Source organism: Centropristis striata, chromosome 3, assembly GCF_030273125.1.
Source record: "Centropristis striata isolate RG_2023a ecotype Rhode Island chromosome 3, C.striata_1.0, whole genome shotgun sequence".
Taxonomy (NCBI): Eukaryota; Metazoa; Chordata; class Actinopteri; order Perciformes; family Serranidae; genus Centropristis; species Centropristis striata.
In genome coordinates, this window is record NC_081519.1 from 19645164 (window position 1) to 19657744 (window position 12581).

Consider the following 12581-nt stretch of genomic DNA (forward strand, 5'->3'; position numbering starts at 1 on the left):
GCACAAGTGCTTTTAAAATGTATTATTTCTGTTGGCCAGCAGGGGGCGATGCCACTAGATGCAAAATAAGTCTGACTGAATGCAAGTCAATGGGAAAATGGTCCTATTTCCAAATGGTTTATTACCTCTGTAAATATTTTACTGATAAGGTTATGGTCCTATCGTGTCAAGTCTTCTTCAATACAGCATGATGTTCATTTAGTAAATTATGGTCCCATTTAGAGTTAAATAGAAGATAAAACAGGGTATGCTTCAGGGCATAGCTAACTTTGATGCTTCAGTATGTTTTCATTTCATCAAAGTTCATTCCAATTTTTTGGGTTGTTTAAGAATGCCTTATTCAGTGTTTGGTTCGACTAAAAGACACTAAGGAATCAGCTGTTCATTTTGAATAACAGATGCTACTAGTTAACCAAACCAGCTAGCTAGCTCAAGCATAAGCTAGTAACATAGTGACCCACCCAGGGGCTGGTTGACGAACCAACATGCCAACGTGCCAAACTCAAGGCTTTAAAATCACAGTCTACAACCCAGTGAGCGTCACCAACTGTGACAATGTCCAATATTTCTATACAGTCTTTGGCTGCAAGGATAACAAAGGATATATAAGGGGCATCACCTTTGGACAGAGTCTGGATTCTGTTTCCAGTCTTTATTGCAATAAACTTAAAAAAAATGAAGACTGTAGACTTAACGACATGGGAGTGGTGTCAATCTACTATTGTCTTTAACACTTAGCCTTTAGGCAGCCTAAGTGAGAGCATGTTGAGTGGAGTATGAACTATGTTTTATAGTTTTATATAATTAATAAGAAATGAAGAACTGTTCGTCCATGCTTGTGCAGGCAACCAGTACCTGATTTGTTCAGGTCCTGTCCCCTGATCAATGGGCTATCCTGACCTTAACCACTCAAGGTCAATGCCTAACCTCAACCAATCCAGCTGCAATGCAGGGCTGGTATGACAACTAAGCCATAATCAGGCAGTCTGACACTTTGTCACAATGTCATGTTTCTACAGAAGCCCAGAGTGGAGAAAACAAACACTGGCTCAAGAGAGAGCTCACATGCTTTTACGTTACTTGAAGGACTCTGTAGGTCCTCTACAAGCTTGGAAAAGGAGGGGTGAGCAAAGGGGTATTAAGTTGGTTTGCAATCTGTAACATCACCACTAGATGTCACTAAGGCATACACAATGCTCCATTAGCAAAATACATATTTAGGTCAGATCACAACATTTAACCTTTTCACTCTGTGGTCGCTTTATCATTATATATACTGGCTTGCAATATTTCTGGGGGGTCTATTTTTTTGGATGATCACCGAGGTCAGTCCTACACACGGGTGTGTATGTGACTGAGAGATCACACTTCTACGTTCGCAGCGTGAACCTCTTTGCAAACCTGTTGTCATTGGCTTCATACGAACAGTGCTTTTACTTCATTTCATTTCAAAATAAAAATTATTGCCCAAGCACAGAGTGGTGCAAAAGCACTTGTTCCTCTAAGGCTTATTATATCAATAAACGTATTATAACTTGTTTGTATTACTGGGACAAGGGTAACTAACTACTACTTGTTTACATCATAGACACTACCCGTAACTATGGGTCTTGTTTATGCTTGTGTCCATGTTGACCACTATGCAAAGCAACCACATAGAGCTGTATTTCTATTCAGGTAGTCTTCTAAAAAAATATTTTCCTTCAGAGACTTATTTTCTGAGATGCAAGACACTGTTGCCACTCTCAAAATACAGTGGCCCAGAACTGTAAGGCATCCTGGACATGTTTGTTTCGGTACGGAGGGGGTGCGTAGCAGGTTCGGTGGGGAAGTTCACCTCATGTGATTAACTGGTGGTTGCTAGGTGACCATCCTGGAAAGGAGCCATTCATTTGCAGCCCAGCTCTTCAACAGCCAGGATTTGAGAACAGCCTCCAGGCACGTCCGAACCAACCACTGCTGTCCAAATCACCTCCTGTACGCATAGCCGGTTGCCATAGGGATCCCAGGGACATCTGACTCAAAAATGACATGAGTCATGCATTTGAACAGAGATTGTTTTTCCTTATAATCGTAGTAGATTTGTTGTAAGGACAGTGGAATCTCATTTATCACAAGGGCACAACAAATAGGGCCACAGATTGAAAGGATTATTGACTGCTTCTTGTTATCAAATTAAATTTTGAATCTATTGGTAGCAGAGGTAAAATACCAAACCACTGCAGGATTTTGCTGATGGTGGAGAGAGAAACCCTGACCCAGAACTTTCTATACATTTCCATCCTTCGGTTTAAGAAATGCCTGGGTATCTTTCTTTCCTCTGCATAATCTTTGTCCTAGTTTTCTCCAAGGCTACAGACACACTTTCCATCTAGCCACATGGCAGTACAGTAATTCTGATAATAAATAGCATCTATTATGTTACATGTTCTACTGCTGCTCTGACTGCTATTTCTTTCAGACTGCACCTTGAACATGTCAAAACAATTTGATTTGATTTATTATATTTATTTTCTGTATTATACTACTGCTGTATGCATCTGATTACATGCTACAATTTGACAACTTTAAAGGGAAAAGGTCGACATTTTGGCAAATACTCCCTTTTGACGTGTTGCCCAGAGTTAGATGACAAGATCGATATCACTCTGACAACTGTATGTTCACTTTGAAGCTATGGCTGGCAGCTGCTTATCCATAGAGCTACACGTACCAAAATGAATACTAGTACCTCTTAATCTGCATCATCCGGCTGACTTTTGCTGGGTGCCCCGGATCTGCATGTACTGCAGGCACTGCAGAGACACAGAGCCAGTTGAAAATCAAATTAAATTAAATTAAATTAAATTAAATTAAAGGCCAATGTTAGGGCTGATCTTTTGACTTGTTTAACGCATACAGAAACTGATTGTTACCATGACGTGTGGTTTTCGGAGGAGATATATGGGCATAGTGCCTGCATCAAACACTTCAGTTTGTGTACGTATTACACAAAGAAGATGTAAAGTGTTAATGAGTTAGCTATAGAGGTGCGGGTAGGCAGATTTTATTTTTAGCACACAGTTAGGCCCCGTTGCAAATTATCTTTCACACCATGGCAAAGGCATGACCAGACCTTTGGATGGCAAAGCTAATTTGCATCTTTGCATTGCGTATCAACCAATTGCAAAGAAGTGTGTGCTGGTTTACCCTGTGAATGGTTGTACTTTTCTAAGTCAGCCTAGATGGAGGAGACATTGATTCGTCGTCTCCTTCTCTTCTTTCCTAACAACAATGCCAGAATCTCTTTCTGCTCTTCAGTACATTTTCCTGTTGACCAGTACCAGTCTTAGCACTAAGTTAAGCTAACCTGCTGCTGGTTGTAGTTTCATACTAACCATGCAAACATTCGGAATGTAATCTTCTCATTTAACTCTTGGGAAGACGATAAATAAAATGTACTACCTTTAAGTTTCATTTTTAATTCCTGAGTGTAGAAGTGATCAAGTGCAATGCAAACTTCTGACCAATTGATAAAAGGAAAAACTCAGGTAACCCTCACAGAGGAGAAAATATAGGTCAAAAAACAACCTCCTGCGCTGTTCGCCTCCCCACCGGGTGACACAAAAACCAATCAACTTGACAGCAGGCTCCGATCGGCAGAGGGCTTCCATCTCCCCCCACCATTTAGTCTCTCTCAGGCCCAGTGCGGCTGGAGCACTGGTCCCATTTCTGGATGAAACACGGTCTCCATCCTAATTAACCCAGATGTGGATATTAATAAGATAAAAGCAGGTCTAGACTAGAATCGGGGCAGATTGAGCGGAGAAGGTCCTGATTTCAGAATGGTCACACTGAAGTGGGACACCTTCGCCCCTCCTTTGACAGGGGAATAAAGTCTGTTTCTATATCAGAAATACCCCTTGGCCCTTTTTAATTGGTCCCACCTCTCTTGAGCTTTGAGAGCAATGAGAAGCTGAGAATATCTACAAGGGGAGGCTGCATTGTATGAAGACAGAATAGAAATGTCAAGTTGATGGAAACATATGACAGCTATTACTTTGGTGTTTTGTTTTTTGACCAACATGACATCATCTTATTACGAACAGCTTCTGTAAGGGCGGAAAGATCAATTCTGTGTGGCTATTAAAAGAAACCTATTGAACATAATTCCCCCCCGTGTCTGTCAGTGCAAATGATGCTTTAGCTCCTTCCAGATTCATGATTCGTGTGAGAAATGGGACTTAAATGTGCCAGGACAAGATGAGAGTGGAACACTGTATATCTGGTGGGAAATGTCCTATACAGAACAAGCATCCCCTGGTAGGTGAATGGATTGCACAAGTTTAAGCAGAGACAGGAGTGTCAACAAGTTTACTCTCTTGTTGTTTTTTGTTGTAAAATTGTTTTTCTATCCTTGAGATTCTGTTGTTATTGCTTCTTCCTGCATTGTGTGGGAGACAGGAGACACCGGGGAACTACACAGGAAACAATGACGGGCACGGACATGACTCATCCAGCTGATTGCGTTTATGGAGCCATCAACAAGTCGCATATTGTGTTGTTCTATTGAGTGGGTGAATTAACAAAGATGTTAGGGAAACTGAAAATAGACATAACGGCAGGGTTCCTATTAGAAGTGTCTAGAGACGTTATGTGGCTCTGTATTTGGTTAAACTGGCAATGCAATGTTTATGCCTGTGAAGCATTAAATTGGTTGGCAGAATTTGCAGATAACTAGTTATAAAGTGTATTTCAAGATTCTCATTGTGTAAGTTTCATCATTGGCATTTTTCATTTTTTTAAATATTTTTTCATCCAAAAAATATGTTCTTGTTACATTATTTGTGCTTACTAGAATGACATATTTAATTAATAAACATACTTGATAGGAGTAAATTTAAGAACAATTTCACAATACCCAAAATTGAAGAGAACAAAAACATGAACCAACCACGATTATTTAGGGTAAGGGACAATTTTTCCTGAATGTTTATTGCAACATGAAATGTGATGTTAGTCTCGTAGCAAAGATGAAGGTAGAAGTTGTACAAAATACTCTGCTTTTTATTTTCAGTCATGCCTCAAAATCTTTGCCTAAATTAAAGTTTTATTCAATTATTTTTAAATAATACCAATTAAGGCCTTCCTTTTAGATTTAGATTAAAGGATTCAATGCATTTTAAGACTTTAAGGATCCAAGGGAACACTAAACTAAAGAGACATAGTTTAAAATAGTTTATCTGAAGAAAAGGCATCAAGTGTTTTCCATTATTCAGAAACAACAAATCATCACATACAGATAAAAACATTTCTGGTATGAAATTTATTTTCACTTCATCAGTTTATAATAGATAGATCCAATGGAAGGAACTGAACACAGTTGTTGGCACCACAGTGACACTCTTTCCTCTGGAGCTCTTTGGGTGTATCGTCTGTCCTACTGGCCTGTACGGCAGCGTCTCTTTGTGTGGGCAGCTGCTCTACAGGAAGTTGGTTACTATCTGCTCCTGAGTAGTCAAACGTCAGCTCTTCTTGCGCATCAATGTTCCGCCCAGCAAACAGTGCCAGCCGAGGAACCACGGAGTGCACGCGGACCGGCTGCATAAACAGGTTAGGCTGGCAGGAGTGGTTCAGAAAGCGACCTACGTTTCCCACCACGGCGGGGTCCACAAATGTCTCAGTGATGCAGCCCGTCCCTGCGTGCTCCCTTACGGCAATGATGTAGTTGTTATCCTCAGATCTCTGGGACAACTGTCTGCATCTGGCCTCCTTAAAGCTGATCACCTCTCCTGCATACTCGCACACAAACGTCCCATGTGGGATTGCCTCTAGCGTCCGCACCCCCCAGCCCCTTTGCTCGGTGCTGTAAACCTCCAACCTGAGCGTTACCCCCCTCTGCACCAGCCGGTTGGAGCAGGCGTCGCTGCAGGTGCACAGGGCATTGCACTCAAACACAGGTGAGCTGTAAGCAGAGTCTGTTCTGCTGAGGTTTAGCAGAGTGCCGGTGCTGTCGTACGCCTGCCCGTGTGTCTGCAGGCAGGAGCAGGAGTCAGTGAAGCAGGAGTGGGACACACATGAGCATCCAGGAAGGGTGACCTCACTGGGGTCAATACTGCATCCTGGGCCCTCAGTATTATCTGGGGAATACTGGAAAAATACAAAAAAGAGCAGGTATAATTTAAAACTGTAAATAATGAATAAACACAAAACAAACAGAAAGCAGTTGAAAAGATATGAGACCAAAATGCCCATAATTCATGCAGATATTCAAGTGAAAACTATTGTTTTTCTTTTAACATTGCTAGGCGATAGGGCAGTGATGATATGATATCTATCTCAGAAAGCATAAAACACAGTTTTACAGTATCAATGTCTACATTATTATACAGCTATTAATATAAATATTACTTTTATTAGGGACCGAGCACCGAAGGTGCTCGGTCCCTAATACATTTTTTGAAATATACGTCAATCTCTCGTGAAATTTACGTATTCTGGTATTCGCGACAACGGACGTTGCAAAACCACTCTGTGGAGGGGGCGTGGTGCATCAGCTGAAGGAGAGAGGTGTGGAGAGGGCTCAGGAGAGCAGCGCCAGGTGAGAGTGATTAACACAACTGCACAGCATTAGCTAATCACTCTCTCCCTTTTAAAACACAGTAGCGTGCTGGACCTGGAAGGGGAATGACTGGAGCACACACACAGTCTGGACCAGACAAGCAGACAGAGCACGGCAGCATAAAGCCTGTGAACGGCTCTGTAAACTGTTGGTAACCTGTTGGTAAACTGCATTAAATAAAAGTATCCTGAACTTTGATTATACTCCGTGTCCTACCTGCTGAGGAGAACTCACGGTGGCTCAAACTACGCCACACACTCACTAGCGCCCCCTTGAAAATTTCAAAACAGCTTCACAATATAGGTTTTTTTCAAGTAGACACACGAAAGTTGGTACATATGTCTATCATCAGATGACGCACCAAAAACCCTCAACAACCCATACCCGAAAACTTACAGGAAGTCAGCCATCTTAGATTGAATATCGCACTTGTCATCGTTTTGGCCCATTTCCACGCCGCATACTTTAACGAACTCCTCCTACAGATTTCACCCAATTGACTTCAAACTTGGTCAGTACCATCACAAGGCCTTTGGGATCAAAAGTTATTGAAAGCTTTACCGCCGCTAACACTATGTGGCCGTGGCATGGCAGCAAAATATGGCGTCTCGCCAGAAAAAAACAGATCTTTATAACTTTTACATACTTTGTCCCATCTGCTTCAAACTTCTCATGCTTCATCACAGTCCAGCCCTCGACACTTCTACATAACCATCTTTCATCAAGCCCCGCCCCTTATGCTTTATCCACGCCCCCTTTCATAAAATGACCACCTTGCATACTTTACATAACTCCTCCAACAGATTTAATCCCATTGATGTCAAACTTGGTCAGTACCATCACAAGCCCTTGGGGAACACAACTTCTCAACACCTTTACTGACCTTCACAATATGTGGCCATGACATGGCGGCAAAATATGGCGTCTCGCCATCTAACACCAGACTGGATAACTTGACCATACATTGTCCAATCTGTCCCAAATTTCTCATATGTGATGAGGGGCCAGCCTTGAACACACCCACGTGTCAATATTGACACACAGACATAGCGCTCCCCGCTGGCTATAGGAACTAACATGTTTTACACCTAGCCCCAGCAGTAGGTTTCACGTAGAGACACGAAATTTGGTACACACATTAAGCATGTAAAGACGCACCAAAAACCCTCTTGGACCCATACCTCAAACCCAACAGGAAGTCCGCCATCTTGGTTTAAATATAGCACAATTCATCGTTTTTACCCATTTCCATGCTGCATACTTTAACGAACTCCTCCTACAGATTTCACCTTATTGCCTTCAAACTTGGTCAGTAGCATCACAAGACCTTTGGGATCAAAAGTTATTGAAAGCTTTACCAACGGTCACACTATGTGGGCGTGGCATGGCAGCAAAATATGGCGTCTCGCCATCTAACACCAGAATGAATTTGGCAGCTTTATCATATTCAAAAACTCACCACATTTTGAATACATGTCAATCTCACGTGAAATTTACGTATTCTAGTGTTCGCAAGAATGGGCGTGGCAAAATGACTCACTAGCGCCCCCTAAATATAATTATTTCACACAGGTTTGTCGTAGACACACGCAATTTGGTACATACGTGTATCATGGGAAGACGCACCAAAAAGTCTGGGGAGGCTATTCTCTAAAACGTACAGGAAGTCGGCCATCTTGGATCGAATATGGCATTTTCCCCATTTCCACCCCGCATACTTTAACAAACTCCTCCTACAGATTTTACCCGATCCACTTCAAACTTGGTCAGTACCATCACAAGGCCTTTGGGATCAAAAGTTATTGAAAGCTTTACCGGCTGTCACACTATGTGGGCGTGGCATGGCGGGAAAATATGGTGTCTCGCCATAAAACACGACATTCTTATAACTTTCCCATTCTTTGTCCCATCTCCTCCAAATTTCTCATGCTTCATCAGAGTCCAGCCCTTAACACTTCTACAAGCCCCGCCCCTTATGCTATATCCACGCCCCCTTTCATCACAGGACCACGTTGCATCCTTTAACAAACTCCTCCTACAAATTTCACCTTATTGCCTTCAAACTTGGTCAGTAGCATCACAAGACCTTTGGGATCAAAAGTTATTGAAAGCTTTACCAACGGTCACACTATGTGGGCATGGCATGGCAGAAAAATATGGCGTCTCGCCATCTAACACCAGACTGGATTACTTGACCATACATTGTCCAATCTGTCCCAACTTTCACACAGGTGATTAGGGGCCAGCCCGGAACACACCCACATGTCAATATTGACACACAGTCATAGCGCCCCCTGCTGGCAACTGCAAGTAACATGTTTTACCCCTACCCAGAGCACAGTGGTAGTGGCAGCGCCACACCATTTCGTACGCATAGGGACTGAGCCTACAGCACCGCGCCCGACGTGGCCTGCGCTGACATGGCCTCCCCCGACGGCTCCACTCGGCTCGGTCCCGTTCAGTCCTGTTTACAGGCCTAGTTATTATTATTATTGTCTGTTTGACCATTTAAGTAAGTAGAGTATGCAAGAAAATCTACTGTAAACAGACAAATGCACATTGTCTGATAACTGTCCAATTTCATATCAAGGTATATTGTGACAGCAGTATATTGCTGCGGACGTAGTTGGCAACTATAATAATAATTAATGAACATTTCAGTCAACATTCAGAGGCTGAAACTTCTTGAAGTTAAAAAGTAAGATACAATTTTATTAAGACTAAAATATAACAATACTTTATAATATTAAGTCTAAAACAATAAAAGACTTAAAATATTAAGTAAATACACTTATAACAAAACAAATTTGAACATGTTTATTCACTGAGAACAAAATATAATGCTGAAAGAAGACAGCAACATTACTATTAGAACCTTTTACAGCAAAACCAGAGTGCAGTACCTACATTTTTGGGGTCTAAGGTCAAATAAATGATGATGAATGAAATAGATGTAGAAATACGTTTCATATCACTTACCTACCTATAACCCATTTGGCTGGCCAGTTAAAAAACATGAAATAACTTTAAAGAAGTTATTCTCAGTTTTATCCCTTGTGTAGTTAATGCAGTTACACTTTGTAGGGCAAAGGGAAAGTGTCAGAGAACAGACAGTAAGGTGTGGGACTACTTCTCAAAATATGGTAATCTCTTTAACAATGTAATACATTACATACTTATAAAGAATGTCATTGATTTATAAGAGCAGTGATCTGAATACCTCAACTGAGTCAAATTGGTGAAAAATTGGTGCATGATCCACACAGAAAAGGTCTATTTTCATTTCAGCTAAAAAAAGAAAATCACTATATCAGCCGCCATATCTGTTATCAGGAAATTCTTCCACCCCTAAATAGATATTGGTCTCAAAAATCCCATATCGGTCAGACCCAAATTATAGTCAGAGCGGTCTCAGGCAGTGGAGGGGATGCCCCGTAACTAGGACAACTCCTTTGGCTCTGTGGAGGTTATTTCTGATTCCCTGTGTTGTACTCTGAGGAAGTGACTGTAGCCTGTGGTGATCTGCTGCCATCTGCTGGTAAGATAATGTATTTAATTTTATAAGTTGGTAGTGGAAATATCTATGTTTGTAGTTATCTAGTTTTTGCCAGAGCCAGAGGTTTTCTGGAGAAAGCTTATAATAAGTAGGACTTGGATTAATATTGGCACAATAAATAAAATGCATTAAAAATGATTATGGTGTTTTATTCTATGGCTGCACCTTGTGTGTGGAGTGTCCACATGTCAGTGGAGTCTTTTACCGCAGTGCATTTCAGACATCCCTAAAGCTGCTGTATACAGTATCTTGTCATGCAGTGGACATTTATTCATCTTTACATTGTAAAGGGAGCACTAAGAAGTTTTTTTTCCAACCTCAGTTTAAACATGTAAAGTGGTCATAACTTTTTTTATCAGTATTTTTGGGAATGTTTTTAAACAGTATGTCAGGCTTTAGTATCTATCATTTATTTACTATACTGTTAGATCAGACGGATATATAATAATGTATATTGTAATATAAGGAGGAATGACACCGCTGAACAACAGCAGCATTAATGACAGGCCTTTGGATGCATCTACTGTTTGCATGCATATTTTTAATGTAAGTAAGTTTTGCTTGGTGGACTCAGTACGTGTTGTCATGCAGGTTTATTCTCCGGCTCATAGCAGATACAGATGGGGTGAGGTTTTACAGCCATAAATCACATAATCATAATCATAAATCGCAATTGACTGAGAATAGGTCTTTTTATAGGACACTTTGACATGTCACAGTAGGAAAGATACAGGCTTAAGAAATACAATGTATGAGAAAGAATAAACTGTACTGCTACTGTACTCGACTTGAGGCCTAAAATTAAACTGATTACCTTCAGACAGGGGCTTGGCTTTATGGCCTTATACTAACTATAAGGCAAGGCTAAGGAAGTTACTTTAAAATATAGAAAATATACCCTGCTAATTGTCTTGTGGAGAATGTTTTGTACCTTTTGTAAACATAACAGAGATAATTTGTCATTGATCATCTATACAAATGATGGTACCCTTATATGATTAATTTAATTACCGTGTATGCAAATATAACTGAACTCTCACTCGGTTATAAATATAAGTTGGTAAACTTTTTCCCTGAAGACTGACTGAAAATGTTTCTTTATGTTTATGCGGTTCCACGTGCATTTGAACACTATTCAAACGTAAATAGATATATGGAATTAGAGCTTTTACTGGGCAAAAACAACTTTGCCGATATCAATAACGAATATCCGGTCAAGCTCATAAATGTTAAAACAGCTTGCCACAGTAAAGTTACAGAACTATGGTGGATTTCAGGGCTAAATAAGTTAAACTCTTGTAACATTAGACAGAAAAATAAGTTACGTACCTGGAATTCAGGAAACGTCTTGACGGTTGAACTCCGCTCGATTAAAATGGGGACATTTTCGAGGCCGTTGCTTAAATCCACACGTCCGTCAATAATACCGTGGTCAATATTCATATCCAAAGTTTTAAATGAAACAGCGGCAGATCAGCTGGGATGTACACAACTCAAACCTAGAAGCTGTAACTTCCGGTAGTTCATTTACCGACTAGTTCCCCCTAGTGGCGCATTTGAATTAACACACCATTGTAATTATAAACCGGATTGTTTGACCATCTGGCCACACTCAGGACAAAGTGGGCAGCTACAGCTCATTAAGGACAAATACAGCTCAGCATGAGATAATTGTTCCATGTTAACTGCTGTGAGGGTGGAGCAGGACAGCGTTAGATACAGTAAACGTGGTCTCACACTTTTTTTATTCTGTTTTATTCTGGCTGTCTTATTTGTCCAGCAATGTTTTGCTTCCTTTCGTCACACTGTTAAAATAATCATCAATAATATAATAATCAATCGAACTCATTTTTTCAGGTTTTGCAGGAAACATAAAAAAACTTCACCAAAAGTGTAACATATGACATTTATTGATCATTTCATTCAAAAAGGATGTAACAAAGGATAACTATTGACTTAATACCACTGTGTGTAAATTATGTAACTTAAGAGAAATAAACGACTTCGGCAATTTTTGAGCGTGCCTTTGTGATTTAAGCAAGATACAATAACATTTTATTTTGAAGGTGTCTACATAAGAGTCACACAAGCCTGTCAGAAACATGACATGACAAGTATCATGAGCATTTATGTTACTTCAAAGTGTCATTAATGTTCATGACACATCCCATGTCATGTTTATGACACGCTCATGTCACTCTTATGTAGACACCTTAGAGTAAAGTGTTACCAATATTAGTGTCAACAATAAAACACTAAACTGATAACTAAACAATCTCCCTCTAGCTCTTCTTTGCTGGGTTCTTATCTGATGCCTATGAATATGGCAAATTGTCAACGAAGTGATGATCTTAAAGGGGTAAAATCACATGATCTGATCAACTGAGGATGTAGGCGATTTTACCATAGGTGGCCGGCGTCATG

At 40.5% G+C, this 12581-nt stretch overlaps 1 protein-coding gene across 1 annotated transcript; it reads right to left on the reverse strand.

Annotated features, from left to right (window-relative positions):
- Positions 1-4938: 4938 nt before the first annotated feature.
- Positions 4939-11689, reverse strand: setmar (SET domain and mariner transposase fusion gene). The gene is made up of 2 exons (XM_059329651.1): positions 11487-11689; positions 4939-6129 (listed from the first exon to the last, which is right to left on the reverse strand). The coding sequence occupies exons 1-2, from the start codon at positions 11598-11600 to the stop codon at positions 5320-5322; spliced, it is 924 nt and encodes a 307-aa protein (XP_059185634.1). The 5' UTR covers positions 11601-11689; the 3' UTR covers positions 4939-5319.
- Positions 11690-12581: the final 892 nt, after the last annotated feature.